General features: G+C 29.5%; 2 protein-coding genes across 2 annotated transcripts; one reads left to right on the top strand and one right to left on the bottom strand.

Annotated features, from left to right (window-relative positions):
* Positions 1–1,283: 1,283 nt before the first annotated feature.
* Positions 1,284–7,022, bottom strand: LOC110645613 (uncharacterized). The gene is made up of 4 exons (XM_021798829.2): positions 6,677–7,022; positions 2,724–2,782; positions 2,044–2,225; positions 1,284–1,578 (listed from the first exon to the last, which is right to left on the bottom strand). Exons 1-4 carry the CDS (start codon positions 7,020–7,022, stop codon positions 1,509–1,511), a joined length of 657 nt encoding a protein of 218 aa, XP_021654521.2. The 3' UTR covers positions 1,284–1,508.
* A 6,005-nt stretch (positions 7,023–13,027) lies between these two features.
* LOC110657581 (F-box/kelch-repeat protein SKIP25-like) lies at positions 13,028–14,612 on the top strand. Its single transcript, XM_021814823.2, has 2 exons — positions 13,028–14,301; positions 14,383–14,612. Exons 1-2 carry the CDS (start codon positions 13,078–13,080, stop codon positions 14,425–14,427), a joined length of 1,269 nt encoding a protein of 422 aa, XP_021670515.2. The 5' UTR covers positions 13,028–13,077; the 3' UTR covers positions 14,428–14,612.
* Positions 14,613–14,878: the final 266 nt, after the last annotated feature.

Genomic DNA, 14,878 nt, shown 5'->3' with positions numbered 1-14,878 from the left:
AAATTTGATTAGAATATATCAAAGTTTAGTATTATTTAATTATTTACTGAAAAAATAACTTAAAAATCTTTAATGCGATTCTTACATTTAACAATTACCTAATCATAGTGCAAGAACTAAAGTATAAAAAAAAACTTATTTAATGTGAATAAATTATATATATTTTTTAATTGATGAATAATCAATTATTAATATTCATATTTAATATATAAATAAATATATAACTATTTTTTATTAATTATTTTTATAAAATATAATGAATGATATAATTGAATATTGTACATTTCATCTCAAAATAAAATTTATTAATTAAAATTTTGACTTATTTTATTAAAAAAATATATTTATTTATTTACATATTTTATAAATAAAAAATATTTTATTCAAATACTTTATAAATACATGAAGATAAAAAAATCTTTGCCTTCATTGACCAAAAATTCTGGCTCACTTAAATTAGCACACTTAAATTCTCAATCTTTTGGCTGATCATCGAATCATAATCTCACAAAACTTAACAACTTAAATGAAAATCATCACCAATATTAATAATGCAATTCAAATCCGACAGCTAAATGGGCATTTGCAAACTCAGCAAACCCACTAATAGTAAATTCCCAAATTTCCAAATTTTCACCGAAGAGAAAGACTCTGAAATTGGTCTATGCATGGCAGCGTAGAGGGCATCGGATGAGAAAGCTATCTTGTCATGCATGATGGCTGCAGAATTGAAACAGTGACTACTAGCTCTATTATTGCAAGACCTCTTTATTGTTATTGTGTTTTTTACTATTCCTTTGTGGCTCTACTACTTTGCAATGGAAGAAGATGAATAAGAAGGAGGACTGCGGCAGAGATGGGGATGGGAAAGAAGAAGAAGGATACTAGGGGAGGGCTAGGGAAGAAGAAGAACAACAAAGGGACAACTATGGCTGCAGTAAGGGGGACTGAAGGAGGGCTATGGCTTGCACGTCAACATTTTTGTTCAAGCTCTCTGCTGATTTGGAAAACTAGAATATAATAATTTAATTTCAAAACTTAATGATTATAGCTCAATACTATGTAAGTTGAGATTTGTCAACTTAACACAATCTAAAACCCTATAAATGGAAAAATTACACAATGAAAATGAAATCGAAAAATGTACAACGATTTCCTTATAAACGTTTGTGGTGAGTTTCACTATAATCAATGATTATAATTATATGTACAACGGTTGCACCAAATAAAACTTCCCATAAATGAAGTTACGAAGAATCGAGACAACCAAAAATCGAAACCAATGAACCCAATCAAGAAAAATTTAATTCAATTCTAAATGTTTTCAGTTTCAGTTCCAAGAAGGAAAAAACCGAACCCTGAACTGAATCAAACCGAATCCACTCTCAACTCATCATATATAAAGAGGAAAATAAGAGAGTAACTTATGTCAGATTTGATTATCAAACTGGAGTAAAAATTAATGAAAGACAACTCAAAGGAGAGATTAACAGAACCAAAACACTCTGTTAGTATGAAGCTGACTTAACCTTCTCGCGCAGGAACTGCAAAACATGTTCACGTTTCCAGTTGTCAATTCTGCACAGGTAAAACAAGTCTTCAGTGAATTGCCATTGCACTTTACGCACGCATAAGCACACACCAGTTACATGCTTAAATGCCTCTACAACACAATCTCCTTTTCATCAGATATTACAGCTAAGCTGTTCTACATAATTGACAAGGTGTATTTTGTTGTATGCTAGGCAAAAAGGGTTATGTGACTTGATTCAGGATGTCCGGGGCAAGGTTCCAAATTAGTACCTGAAGATAGGTGGGGTTATGGTATAGGTGCATATGTACAAGTGTACCGTTTTCATCATTCTAGCAACTATGGCATAGCATCCTTGAGGTTGCATAAGGCAAGCAGAAAGATATGATGATACACTTGAACCTAGAGAATGTTTACCGCTTACACTCAGATATTATGAGCCAGGTTAAGTGATTATCTTTAATCCAAATTATGCATTAGCAGAAGTTAAATATAACATAAACGCAGCTCACCTAATGATTTCTTTATGTTTACCCTCGTCATCCAGCATGATCAACTTTGGAGGAGAATTGAAAATATATTGAACTTTAACAGTAGGAAACTTGTCCTTCTCCTCTTCAATGAAACCGACAATTTCAGGATAGAACACTAATTTCCTCATGCAAACCTCCAGTACTGCACCAGAATAAGTAATCTGCAATTGCACAAATTTAAATTCCTTATAATAATGTTGAACAGAATCTATTCATATCAATCTAAGAACTTAATATAAACAAACCCACTATTTATATTTTCTCATTGTATCATACAAGAAGTCATGTACAGTGACTATTTTATGATTAAGAAGACATGCTTTTCACAGATTAAATAAACATATCTAAAAATGTATTATGCCATACAAGGACACCATCCAATAATGGTCACGACAACATATAAAAGAAATGGAATAAAATTTAGCATGCAAAATTATTAGATTTATGAAACAGTTCAATTGAAATTCATCAAACGCCAACTTTCGGCAGGTTGGAAATGCTATCATAAGACAGATTTAATTAGGATAAACATACAATAGCATGAGTATGGGAATATATTACCAGAAATGCAAGCAAGGAATGTGGGAGAAATAATGATTATATGTAATTCAGAAATAAATTTGAGCTTCACAACATCACAGTTGCAACATTATGAATACCTTGCTCATGGAGTCGTCGGAATCCTCAGTACAGCACTTCAAACAGTCAGACACCAACTCTGAAACCAAAACTTTCTTTTAGACTATTTGTCCACAAGCAAACATGAGTCTAGTAAATAAGTACATTACTTGCACAATTATATCTACCAAAGAGTAGAGTCCATTATCGTATCATTCAATCTCTTGTCAACTTAGGTACAGCCTTTGACATGCTGACTGTTGCGGAAATGGCATCCCCAGGAATCTAACAATATGGTTGACAATAAGGCCTTCGTCCACAGGTGAAGACAATCAAAGAATTTTCACTAAGAAATTGGGAGATTTACAAAGACAATTGAATTTCTCTCAACCCATTGACCCACTACACCCAAATCTCACTCACTTCACCCTACTCACACTTGCTCTTTCTTTTCACACCCACTCCTCCTTGCCTTGCCTCTCCAGTTGGAATGATGGCTATTTATAGCCATAAATTGTGCTTGATGTTAAAGCATATTTGGCGCCACATTCTTAACAGGAAAGATAAATTAAACCTCAGTCAAATATTTGAAAGATTCATTCAAGATTGAATCTTCTTTTTCAAGATTGTGGAAGATTCATCTTGGGCCATAGAAAGATTTTGCCATTAATGTGAGTCCTCTTGTATCAATTCAAGACATGCTTTAACACTGACTTTATCAATCATTTTCAGCAAATTTGCGATGTATAATAATTAAAATATATGTCCAGCAGTCACAAGTTTCTTATTACAATTTGACAACGTCTTCTAGATAAGTTTCCCTGCTTGTGTCATGCAATCTGTGAGATTCTGTATGGCACAGAATTTTTTTTTTTTTTTTTTTTGACTTGTGTATAGAAACTTCAACTTTGATATGCATGGGATTCATGTCCTTATGATTATCCAGAGGATACCAACAACCTGGCTAAATAATCAAATGAAGGAAAACAAGGCCTTTTCGATGGATGTAGCAGTAATTCATGCCAACATAAGTTAGGACTCGACAATAGTAATGCCAACAGCCATGCTGAAAAATCAGAAGATAGAAAGAAAGCTATTTTGTTGATATTCAGCACAACACTTGTGGCATATAATTAGTTTATCCCAGTGCAAAGAACAACCCTGTCCTTTAGTTGGTGTTTATGTCCAAGGAGGTGCACAAGCCATGTGTAGGGATCTAATCAAGCACTGCATCTTTAACAAATCTACGAAAGATAATACAGCACACACATTTTGTAATGCTATTAAAAATGCAACATTAGATTATGTCCTTAACCTTAAGGTGACAGATCTCAATATCTCACGCATGCATTAATGCATATGCGGACAAGAATTTTTATCTAGAGCATATATCATATGCATACAGTTCTGTAGTTTTCCAACCAAAATAAACCATGTTAGCAGATGAAAATTACAACATTTATCTGTCTGCAAGTGTGAATTGAGGAATTTTTGTATCATGCTAATTGAGTTTACTAAAACTCATTGGTAATATTGTCAATTCCAATCTTAGGGAAAAACATCAAGACACAAGTTATATCACAATTAGAAATGCTTACATGTTATAATATTTTTGAAGTCACAGGAAATTGTTAGTTATTTAGTTCTAAAACATTTACGGAAACACTCCAACAAAGAGAGAGAGAGAGAGAGAGAGAGAGAGAGAGAGAAGAAAAAGAAGAAGAGGCTGTCTTGCAAGAATATTCCTCAAAGAAACTAATAAAAAATCAAATCTTTAATGTGCTAGGTCTCATTTCCAAAATGAACCACTAGGACAAGCCAAACACTAAAATTACATCCACCAAGTTATTATGAGAGTCAAGAGTATTAGGGAAGTGCTCTTCACTCTTTCTTTTGCACTTTGTCACTGATTATGTTTTCATCAATTTAATTTATGACAACAAGAATTAATGAAGATAGGCAAACACTGATTAATTCCACTATTCAAATGGGAATTAAACAGAATTCTTTCAAGTAAAAATCCAAAGTTCTTTCATCCTTGGTCATTGGTCACAACTCACAAGGTTGGCCTTGGAGCAATGGTAAGGTTCTTCATTGTGACCTGAAGGTCATGAGTTCAAATTACATAAATATTCTTCTTATCACAAATGCAGACATCATATGATTTATCAGTATTTTATTTCAATTTGCTTCTTCCAACATTCTTGGACTAAAGTTCAGAGCACATAATAGACATTTTTGTTTGGTGAATAGGGTATTTAGATGACAGCATCAGAGAAGAATTAGATTGTTGCAAACCCAAAATCCATAACAAATGGGAAACCCTTGTAACATTGAACTTAAATGTTGTTAATACAAAACAGGTCTCCTTTCAAAGTCATTTCCAGGAATAAAATTTATCAGTGAAGATGAGTTTATATTTTAAGGATATAGAGTGAGTTTGGGGCTGCAGGGGCCTGAGAGTTTGTGCACCCCAGGCCCCCCACAGGCCAAACAGGGCCACAGAGGACCTGTTTATAATATTAGAAAATATGACCAACTCCTATAATACTTGTAACATTAAGGATAAGACAATGAGATCTTTCCTCTCTAGATATTTTAGTCTCTACCAAGTACCAACTAGCTACTGGCTATTGTCTTAACCCTCAGAGTAAGCGAGCTAGGAACAGCTTAGCACCCACTTTTATGGTGCTTCTCTATATTTTGCAAGGATTCTCCTAGTTGGGAAAGCACCAGAATCCACCAGAAATTTTTGGTTATTTATTAACAAGCTACTATGAAGCACAACAAATTTCGAAAAAGTGCATGAAGAAGGAATGTTGAAACTAAGGCATCTTATTCATGATTCTAGAAGCAACAAGAAAAATTAAATTACTAAAAAGCACAAAAAAAGGATTCTCCAAGTGCTGCAACTATCCTAAATTGATCAAAGTAAAGTCCTGGAGACGAGTTTAATACAGTGCTCTGCCAATTAGTATTTCATTTGAGCTAATAAGTAATAAATTTGGGTTAAAAATAAATAAATAACACAATTTTCTTTCCAAAAAATGCATTAACTCCATTCATCTCCTTTGATACAAAATCACTAACATCGCGGCAATGCTATTCCAGCCCACTTGGAATGAAATGATATCTCCTTATAAATGAATACTCAGAGAATCTCTCAAACCAAATAGATTCTAATAAAACATCTTAAACTCCCTCATATCATATAGTAAAGAAGCACATAGTTTGCTTCTATCCAAAATTCTCTATTCTCAACCTAAATCAAGAAATCTGATATAAAATCACTAACATTGTCTACATTGCGGCAATGCTATTCCAGCCCACTTGGAATGAAATGACATCTCTTTATAAATGAAATACTCGGAGAATCTCTCAAACCAAATAGAGTCTAAAAAAACATCTTAAACTCCCACATATCATATAGTAAAGAAGCAAATAGTTTGCTCCCATCCAAAATTCTCTATTCTCAACCTAAATCAAGAAACTCACTTGAGAATCCCACATTATTACAATATTCACACCATAATTCAGGTCAATCTTGCCTCGTTGTTCTAGATAGTAGAGGGTGTTAAATTCAGAGAGAGTGTCGGTCAAATTATAATCAATTCATTTTAATTTGGGCTTATATAAGATTGCTTTATACATCAAAATAATTAGTCAAGTTAATATTACAACTTAACCACTTATATATTGCACTTTTACTTCGTATCTTTGGGACCTGGGATTCCCAACAGGGGTAAACCATCTTAAAAAGCATATGGAAAACTATTAAAAATTAATTTGACATGGGTAATGGGTTGATGACATATTCTCCAAAGCAGTTGAGAGCTTAAAATCAGTTTCAAACAGTCGTTTAATATCCAAAAACAGCTTCTTGAGAAATTGCAGTTTCCATCTCAATACTAAACAGACACTCGTTTAACATTAATGGAATACTCAGAAGATATAAATCAATCAAAGAACTAAGGGGGAAACGATTGTTAATTACCTTGATTCTTGACATACTCAGCAAAAGTGTTACAATCAGAGCAAAGAGCAAGGCCTGTAAAACCCAGATCCTCACATTCCCTTGAGCTCAGTTGCTCTTTTGATGAAACAATCTGTAATATAACAGCAACCCACAACACCAGCACACAACATCTATACGAACCCATCTCTCTCTCTTTTAAGATCGCAGAAGCTAGCGGGCATGGACTCCAGCACTTATCTCTGGTTCGTAGAATTCTTTCAGAGAGTGAGGATGGCACTTGCACAGAGAAAACGGTGACGTTTTCGTGTTGTAAAGTGCAAAATTTTAAGAGACGTAAAACGACGCCATTCCGTGGTAACGTCATTCTTTTCTGACTTGATAAATCCTCATCCGTCACGAATGCAAAACGATGATGCGTTGGAGGAAATTAGGAAACGGTGCATTTATATAAAGAGAGTTTCACAGATGAGGTCAATAAATGGCAACACAAAATATTTTCTAAAACATTCACACTAATTTTCTTATTTTTTTATGTATTTTTTTAATAAAATTTTCCTTAAAATTCATGAACTCATGATTTGATATATTTTATGATATATTTTATTATTTATATAACGTGTCAATTCATAATTTATTAATTTATTTTGATCTATTAATTCTTTTTAATGAGTTAGTTCATTAAATTATCGACTTAAACATAAAAATGAGCTAATTTTTTTATTTAGCAAAATAAAAAATTAACAAAAAAAAAGTGATTCAGCGATTGAGCTAGTGATTCGTTGATTTAATGACTAGTTAATTTAAAATTTTTTAATTAAAATTTTAAAAATATGAGTAATATTGATATTTTAATATTTAAAAAAATTAAATTTATATTTAGTCCACGAAATAAGACGTTTTTAGTTATTATTTTTTTATTTATAGTAATGCAAGAAATTTTATAAAATGGTTATTTTTTTATTTTTAATATATAATTAATATTTCATAAATATTAAGAAGATAGTTATTTATTTATAAAAATATTTTTATTTTATATGTTAATTGCAAATGTTGAGAATAAAAAATATTTAAAATTTAAATATTTTATATTTTGATATAAAATTTAAAAACATTATTAAAGATATACGTAAATATAATCTAACAAACATTGAAATATTGATTTGAAAATTAAATTTTAGTAGATTATACTTATTTAATTATATTAATAAGTATAATATTTAATTTAATTAATTTTAATCACTTACCATTTAAATTATCGACTCATTATACATACTCTTAGCAACTTCACACTCTAAACTCAAATTAATAATTGATTATGTATTATTGCTTTATTATAGTTAGTATTTATTTAATTTATGAATTTATGTAACAAATTAAAATTATATTATTTATAATTATTTACTTTTTAATTGGAAATATTAATTAGCTAAATGTTGAAGTGACACTTGTTTATTTAATGTCAAGTTTATATTTTACATATCAATAAATTTATGCATGATTAAAATTATTGTACAAATTTTATATAACATATTATTTAACAAAGATTAAAAGTGTTACTCATGTTAAAATGTGTCAAATTAATTATGTTGGATTGTATTAAATCATGTTAAATTAGTAGAGTTATGTTAAATTATACTATCTCCCCCATTTCAAGTGATATTGAAAAAAAAAAAATATTGTCCCTCTTTATTTGATTTTTTTAAAAAATTAAAAAATCAATATTTTTTTTCTAACTTTATTATTGCCTATTATTATTCTTAATGCATTTATCTTTTTCTCGTCACGTTTCTCTATCTAATAAAATATGAAAATATTTTAATCAATTATTAGTATTATTTTATAAAAATAAGGATATCTATTTTTTTTCCCTAATTTTTATATAAAAACTTTAAAAGTAGAGAGAATATTAAAAAAATTTATTTTATATCAAATCATGTTAAATGAGTTATATAACTATTTGGTATTATATAATCTATAATAGTAAAAGACAGTGATAGAGCTATACATTCAACCGAGGGGTTCAAATTAAAATATATAATTTATAAAAATAATATATATAAATAAATATAAATCGACAAAAAAGAAGGAAGAGGTGGAGTGAGATAAAGGTGAGAAATTGTAAAAAAAAAATGAGTTCCCTTTTGCCAGCAAAGCTGTGAGAATGAGTGATGCAGTTATTTTAAAAAAATTTTAAGACTAAGGAGTGAAATTATTAATATACCCTTAAAATTTTTCAAAATTATAAGGAGCCCAATACCCTCTTTGGCCCGGTGCTCGCTCCATCTATAGTAGAAGAATTTTCTTCATGTCTATACTTTTAATACAGTTAAGTAATTATGTTGATCCTAATAAAAAAGTAATAATTGATAAATTGGAACTCAAATTTTTTGATAATTTTTATAATTCATTATTTAACTTTATTTTATATTTTACTTTTATTATTTAATTTAAATTTATTACTAAAATAAATTTTAATTTTATTTTATAAAAAATCTCTTTATTTAACTATAAACGTAATTTTAATATTTTTTAATGAAAGATAAATTAACCTTTATTCTTTATAGAAAGTAAATTATTATAATAGCTTTAATAATTTTGTAATAGGTCCGAATGATAATTGAAATGATTGGAGTGTTAAAGGAAAATAAAGTAAAAAGATAATTTTATTATTATTTTAATCTTAAAATCTATTATCATAAATTAAAAAAGTTGTAAAATAAAATTAAAAGTTAAAAAATTTTTTAAAATAAATTAAAATTAAAGAGATGAAAATAAAACGTTGGTCCCTTGTAATTTGCAGATCCAATAATTAATAATTGAACATGATTTGCGTAGTTCGCAGCATCAAGACACCTATTAAGCTTCAAAGTTATCAAAAAAAAAGGCAAGTGAAGGAATAAAAACAGAATTTTCTATAATGGTGGGGGTGAATGTGAAGAAAGAAAGAAAGAAAGAAAGCCGACATGAACATCGGTTTATCCGCCGGGCCACGACGGCGTCTACTTTTTGGAGTAATTTCTAATTGGCAATGTCGTTATCCAAGCAGGCAAGCACAGCCAATTGCTAGTAGTAGGTAAGCGGCTAAGCGCTTCTTAAAAAGCGCACACCTTTAAAAGCTACTTTTTGTCATAAACCCACGCTTCCTTGCTCCGCGTGCAGGGACACTATCCACTCCACTCATTACCCTTCACCCAATTAAAAAGTCTTTCGATTTCATTTGGCTCAACCGCAAGCTAACCGGTTCAGTTTTTAATATGGTTTGATTCAAAGTTAAAAATAAAATAAAACAAAATAAAATAAAATTAAATTAAATTAAAATCTGAAAGTTAAAACTTTTTAATTAAGATTAAATAAATTTATTTTTATAAAAAATAATTAAAATATTTTATTTTTTAAATTTATTTAATAATAAATATTAAAAATAACAGTTATTGAATAAAAAATTTCAAAATTTTTAAGTATTAATAGTTGTAACTAAAATTTTTTTATGTGCATTATAATTTAGTTAATTATCATAATTGTAGTTAAACTAAATTAAATTTAAGGAAATAATGATAAATTATAATATAGTCCTGAAATTTTATTTCATTAATAAAATAGTTTATTGATTTAAATTTTATATTTAAATATTTTTTAATTTATTATATAGAATATATTTATAATATAAAATATATTTTATATTTATTTTTAGTTGAGATTTTACACTAAATAATTAATTTTCTTAATTAAAATATGATTTAATATAAGAAACAATTCAAAAATTATAAAATAATAAAGTAATCACACTGTAATTTTTTTTAATTGTTAATTATGTAAAATAATCACATTATAATAATTTTTAATATAAAATTTCAATTAAAAATAAAAATAAAAAATATTTTATATTATAAATATATTTTATACAATAAATAAAAAAATTTAAATATAAAATTTAAATCAATACATTATTTTATTAATCAAATAGAACTTTAAAAAGCATATTATAATTTACTTTTATTTTTTAAATTCAATTTAATCTATTTAACGACAATAAAAAAAATTTAACTATAATTATAAATATATTAAAAGTTTTAAATTTTCTTAATAAGTTTTAAAAAATCATTTTAATTAAATAATTTTTATTCATTACATTCTTTAATTTTATTCCAAAATTATATTTTAATTAAAAATAATACATAATTTTAAATTTTATTTTACACTTATTTAATTCTTGATAAAAGCAGAGGCTATTGTTTAATTTTTTTTTAATAAAATGTAACCCATGCCGAACCTTTTGTAATTAATTGTTCAGTTTTTTATTGGTAAACGCCAACCGAACCTTTATGTGGTTGTCGCTTTGGTTTGACCCACCGTTTTCAACTGCCCATAACTTGGCCTTTTCTTTGGAAATAGAGGTTGAGAAGAGATCTTTTTCATCAAGTTGGGGTAGAGTAAATTTTTTTATGAGATTTTTTTAAATTTATTATTATATAATATAAATTTTAAATATAATCTTAATATTAGAGATCTCTTCTCCATCTCAATTTCACATAATATAAAAATCATAAAAGATTGATCGAATTCAAAGCGTATTAAATCGAGTTCGAGAATAATTGTTATCTCTTATTATCATTTGCTATCACTTGTTAAGATAGGCTAATTACATAGAGGAAGAGGGAGATATTTAGCAACTCATGGACCAAGTGAGTTTTGGAGAGAAGACAACATCACCAGACAGAGACCATTCAATATATAAAGGCTTTTGTGGCAGAGTAAAAGGGGCACAACCTCAACCTTTAGTATACACTAGTGGATCCAATTGCTTCTGAATGAATTTTATTTGAAGGATACTTGAAGTTGGTCAATAGAATTTTTAAAAAAAAAAATTTGAGTGGAAAAATATATACTTTGTAAATTTTTTTATAAAAATATAAATATTAAAGTGACATATTGGTTTATTTACATTGTTTAAAATTAATTTTTTAAAATAATAAAATAAATACATTCACATTGTGAATTGGGGACTGTGTATTGAAGAAGCATAAATGAAATAGTAATTGCAATCCAAACAAGTGGGTTAATTTATTAAATGTTGGGCATTTAATAAGGGTAACCCTAAAAGTTGCATTGGGAAAAAACTATGTGCAGATCTTTAGGGTTTTGCATGATGATTAAAATAATAATAATAATAAAATTCTTTGTAATTTATTTAATTTTTTTTATTTCACTTAATTAAAAAGAGAAATAAAAATAATAAGATGAGTTATAAAAAATTATAAAAATAATAATTGTATTTAATCTAGATAAGGTAAAATTAAAAGAAATTAATTAATATACATTAATTTTTTCACAGTGACATATAATTTTAGATAAAATAATTTTAAAAAAGTGATAGATAAGAGCAAAAGGAAGAAGTATAAGTTTAATTTGAATATGAATCTCATAATATAATTTTTATTATTAACCTGTTTTTATGATATAGAATGGTTTAATAATTTTTTTTATTTGGTTAAATAGTATAGTATGATAAAATAAATATAAAAATTACTAAAATACCCTTATTACTATTTTAAATATATAAATGATTTAAAATATTTATTTAAATAAAATATTAATTTATAAATAATATTATTATAATAATAATTAAAAATATATTTTATATTTTTTAATTAATCACTAAATATGTTTTATAAATATATAACGGTTAAGCTATATAATTAAATTTTTATACATTATGCAGGGATAAAATGAAAAAATAAAAATTTTAAATCATGTCAAATCATTAAATTGATAATTTAAAAAATTACGGTAAAATGATGATTTGAAAATTACCATTTTATAACCCAAATCACTATTTTTTAGAAATAATATTTATAAACATATAGAGTAATCATATAATATAAAACTATCTCAATCCATAATTCAAGCATAGAGTAAAGATTTGAATATAAGTTTGTTAAATAAGTAAATTATCAAATTAAATCAGACTAGATAAAATTATGAAATGTATTCACAGATAAAAGTGCATATTATTAAATTAATAAATTAAAAATTAAATTAAATCAATTAAATTTAATTTTTCAATTAAAACCAAGATTTCATGGATGGCATGCCTCTCCACCCTGCTTTGGCCAAAGGCAAAAAGGTGGAAAAGATAAAAATAAAAATAAAACGTTGTATTTCTTAAATCAAGAAAGTGAAACCCTAAATAATTTTATTGCTTTTTTATAAATGTCCAATTCCGAGCTTTTGCCTTTTATTTCAACTTGACACGTATTAAAAAATCCACGGCTTGTCCAAACCATCAATTAGAGGTCCTTCTCTTTTAAGGCAAGAAAACAAAAATTAAAGAAAATGAATAAATAAATAAATAAATAATAAAGTTAGAACATGTCCATATTTATGGACCTTCATTGTTCCTCGTCCCTTCTTCTTTTCCAATGGCCAATCCCAATCAGACTACAGCGGTTGTATCCGCCTGTAGAAACACCGTCAAACGCCAAACATTAACCAAACACCACCGCCACCGTCAGGAGTTATCTGATCTGATCCCTGGTCTGCCTGACCACATAGCTGAACTTTGCCTCTCCCGTGTTCACCCTTCCTTGCTTTACTCCGTTTGCCTTTCATGGAGCCGACTAATCTATTCCCCTTGTTTCCCTCCTTTCCTCTCTCTTTACACAGTCTTATCTTCTAAACGCACAGATCACAGTGACCTTACTAATTCAATTCAATTCTTTAACTTTGATCCTATCTCCTCCAGGTGGGCTTCTCTCCCTCCTCCACCGCCGGACCCCCCTCTCCGTCTCCTCCTCCGCCACCCATCCTTTATTTCCCGCTACTTACCTATACAGTTTGTCTCCGTTTCTGGCCACCTAATCCTCCTTGCTGCCACCGCTCACAATTTTTCCCCAGCCCTGTCTCGTCCTCTCATTTTCAATCCGCTCTCTCGTACATGGGTTTTTGGCCCCCAACTCGCCTCACCGCGCCGCTGGTGCGCTGCCGGTGCTATAAATGGCGCCATCTATGTGGGGAGTGGGATCGGGTCTTATTTCTCTGCCGATGTGGCGAAGTCGGTGGAAAAATGGGATTTCTTGCACAACAAAAAAACAGCTGCAGTAACCGGTCATTGTTTGACGACCAGGAGCAAGGGTAGCTCTTGGAAATGGGAGAAGGTCAAAGGATTGAAAGATGGAAGATTTAGTAGAGACGCCATTGATGCAGTAGGGTGGAGAGGGAAACTATGTATGGTGAATGTAAAAGGACATGCGGCGAAAGAAGGTTTAGTTTATGACACTGAGAAGGACGCTTGGGAGGACATGCCAGAGGGTATGCTTGCTGGGTGGAAAGGTCCTGTGGCAGCCATGGATGAGGAGGTGATGTACGTGGTAGAAGAAATCAAGGGTGCACTAAAAAAATATGACCCGGAGAGGGATGACTGGGAGTACATAATGGAGTCAGAAAGGCTTATAGGAGCACAACAGATTGCTGCAGGTGGTGGTAGAGTATGCGTCGTTTGCAGTGGCAGTAACAATGGTGGGATTGTGGTACTAGATGTGGTGGCGATGCCAGTGAGGTTATGGATACTGGAGACGCCGCCGGGATTTGAAGCTGTGGCAGTCCATATATTGCCGAGGATGAGCCAGCCAGACCTTTTATTTCCGGTACCTCCTTAACTTGTAAGTCTGATTTTTTTTTTATTTCTTATTTGCTTCTATTAAGATCTCGAACTCGAGACCTTACAGGTTGTAGACTACTCCAGTAATGTTCAGAGTAACTTGAAATCTTGATTTTGAAGGCCGCTGGATTTTTGGCAAAGTATTCCAGAGCATTGAAATTTTTTTTTGGTTGGTTTTCTTCCCAAGCTTTGAGGTAAGAGAAAGCTGGTTTCCTGAAAACTGAAAATGTAACTTTTTTCTCAAATGTTCTTTTAATTCTTTAATAAATATCGGTAGAAGCATCTAATTTTGTGGAATGTGTGGTGCTCTTAGCTTTGGAATTAATACCCAGGAAATAATTGACTGCATTATATGCATTTAATATGAAAAGTTGCTATCTTTTTTGGAACTGGTCATCGAGAAATCCAGTATTGAAGAGTGAATATATTACTAGTATTTCTGAAAGGGCTCACCCAGCAGTGTGATCAGAAGCATTTGTGATTTCACATGTATTTTTACTAGAGTATTCAGTATATATACATTTAACCGATTAATAAATAATATATTGATTAAAATTATAATA

This window comes from Hevea brasiliensis, chromosome 6, assembly GCF_030052815.1.
Source record: "Hevea brasiliensis isolate MT/VB/25A 57/8 chromosome 6, ASM3005281v1, whole genome shotgun sequence".
NCBI lineage: Eukaryota > Viridiplantae > Streptophyta > Magnoliopsida > Malpighiales > Euphorbiaceae > Hevea > Hevea brasiliensis.
The sequence above is the reverse complement of the archived record's forward strand: the minus strand, read 5'-3'. Positions and strand labels throughout refer to the sequence as shown.

Coding starts and splice junctions, on each gene's coding strand:
- LOC110645613 (XM_021798829.2), bottom strand. CDS start 7,022: ATGACGTTACCACGGAATGGCGTCGTTTTACGTCTCTTAAAATTTTGC. Junction 2,226..2,723: donor CCGACGACTCCATGAGCAAG/GTATTCATAATG, acceptor GTGCAATTGCAG/ATTACTTATTCTGGTGCAGT. Junction 1,579..2,043: donor AAACATAAAGAAATCATTAG/GTGAGCTGCGTT, acceptor TTACCTGTGCAG/AATTGACAACTGGAAACGTG.
- LOC110657581 (XM_021814823.2), top strand. CDS start 13,078: ATGGCCAATCCCAATCAGACTACAGCGGTTGTATCCGCCTGTAGAAAC. Junction 14,302..14,382: donor AGCCAGACCTTTTATTTCCG/GTACCTCCTTAA, acceptor GAGACCTTACAG/GTTGTAGACTACTCCAGTAA.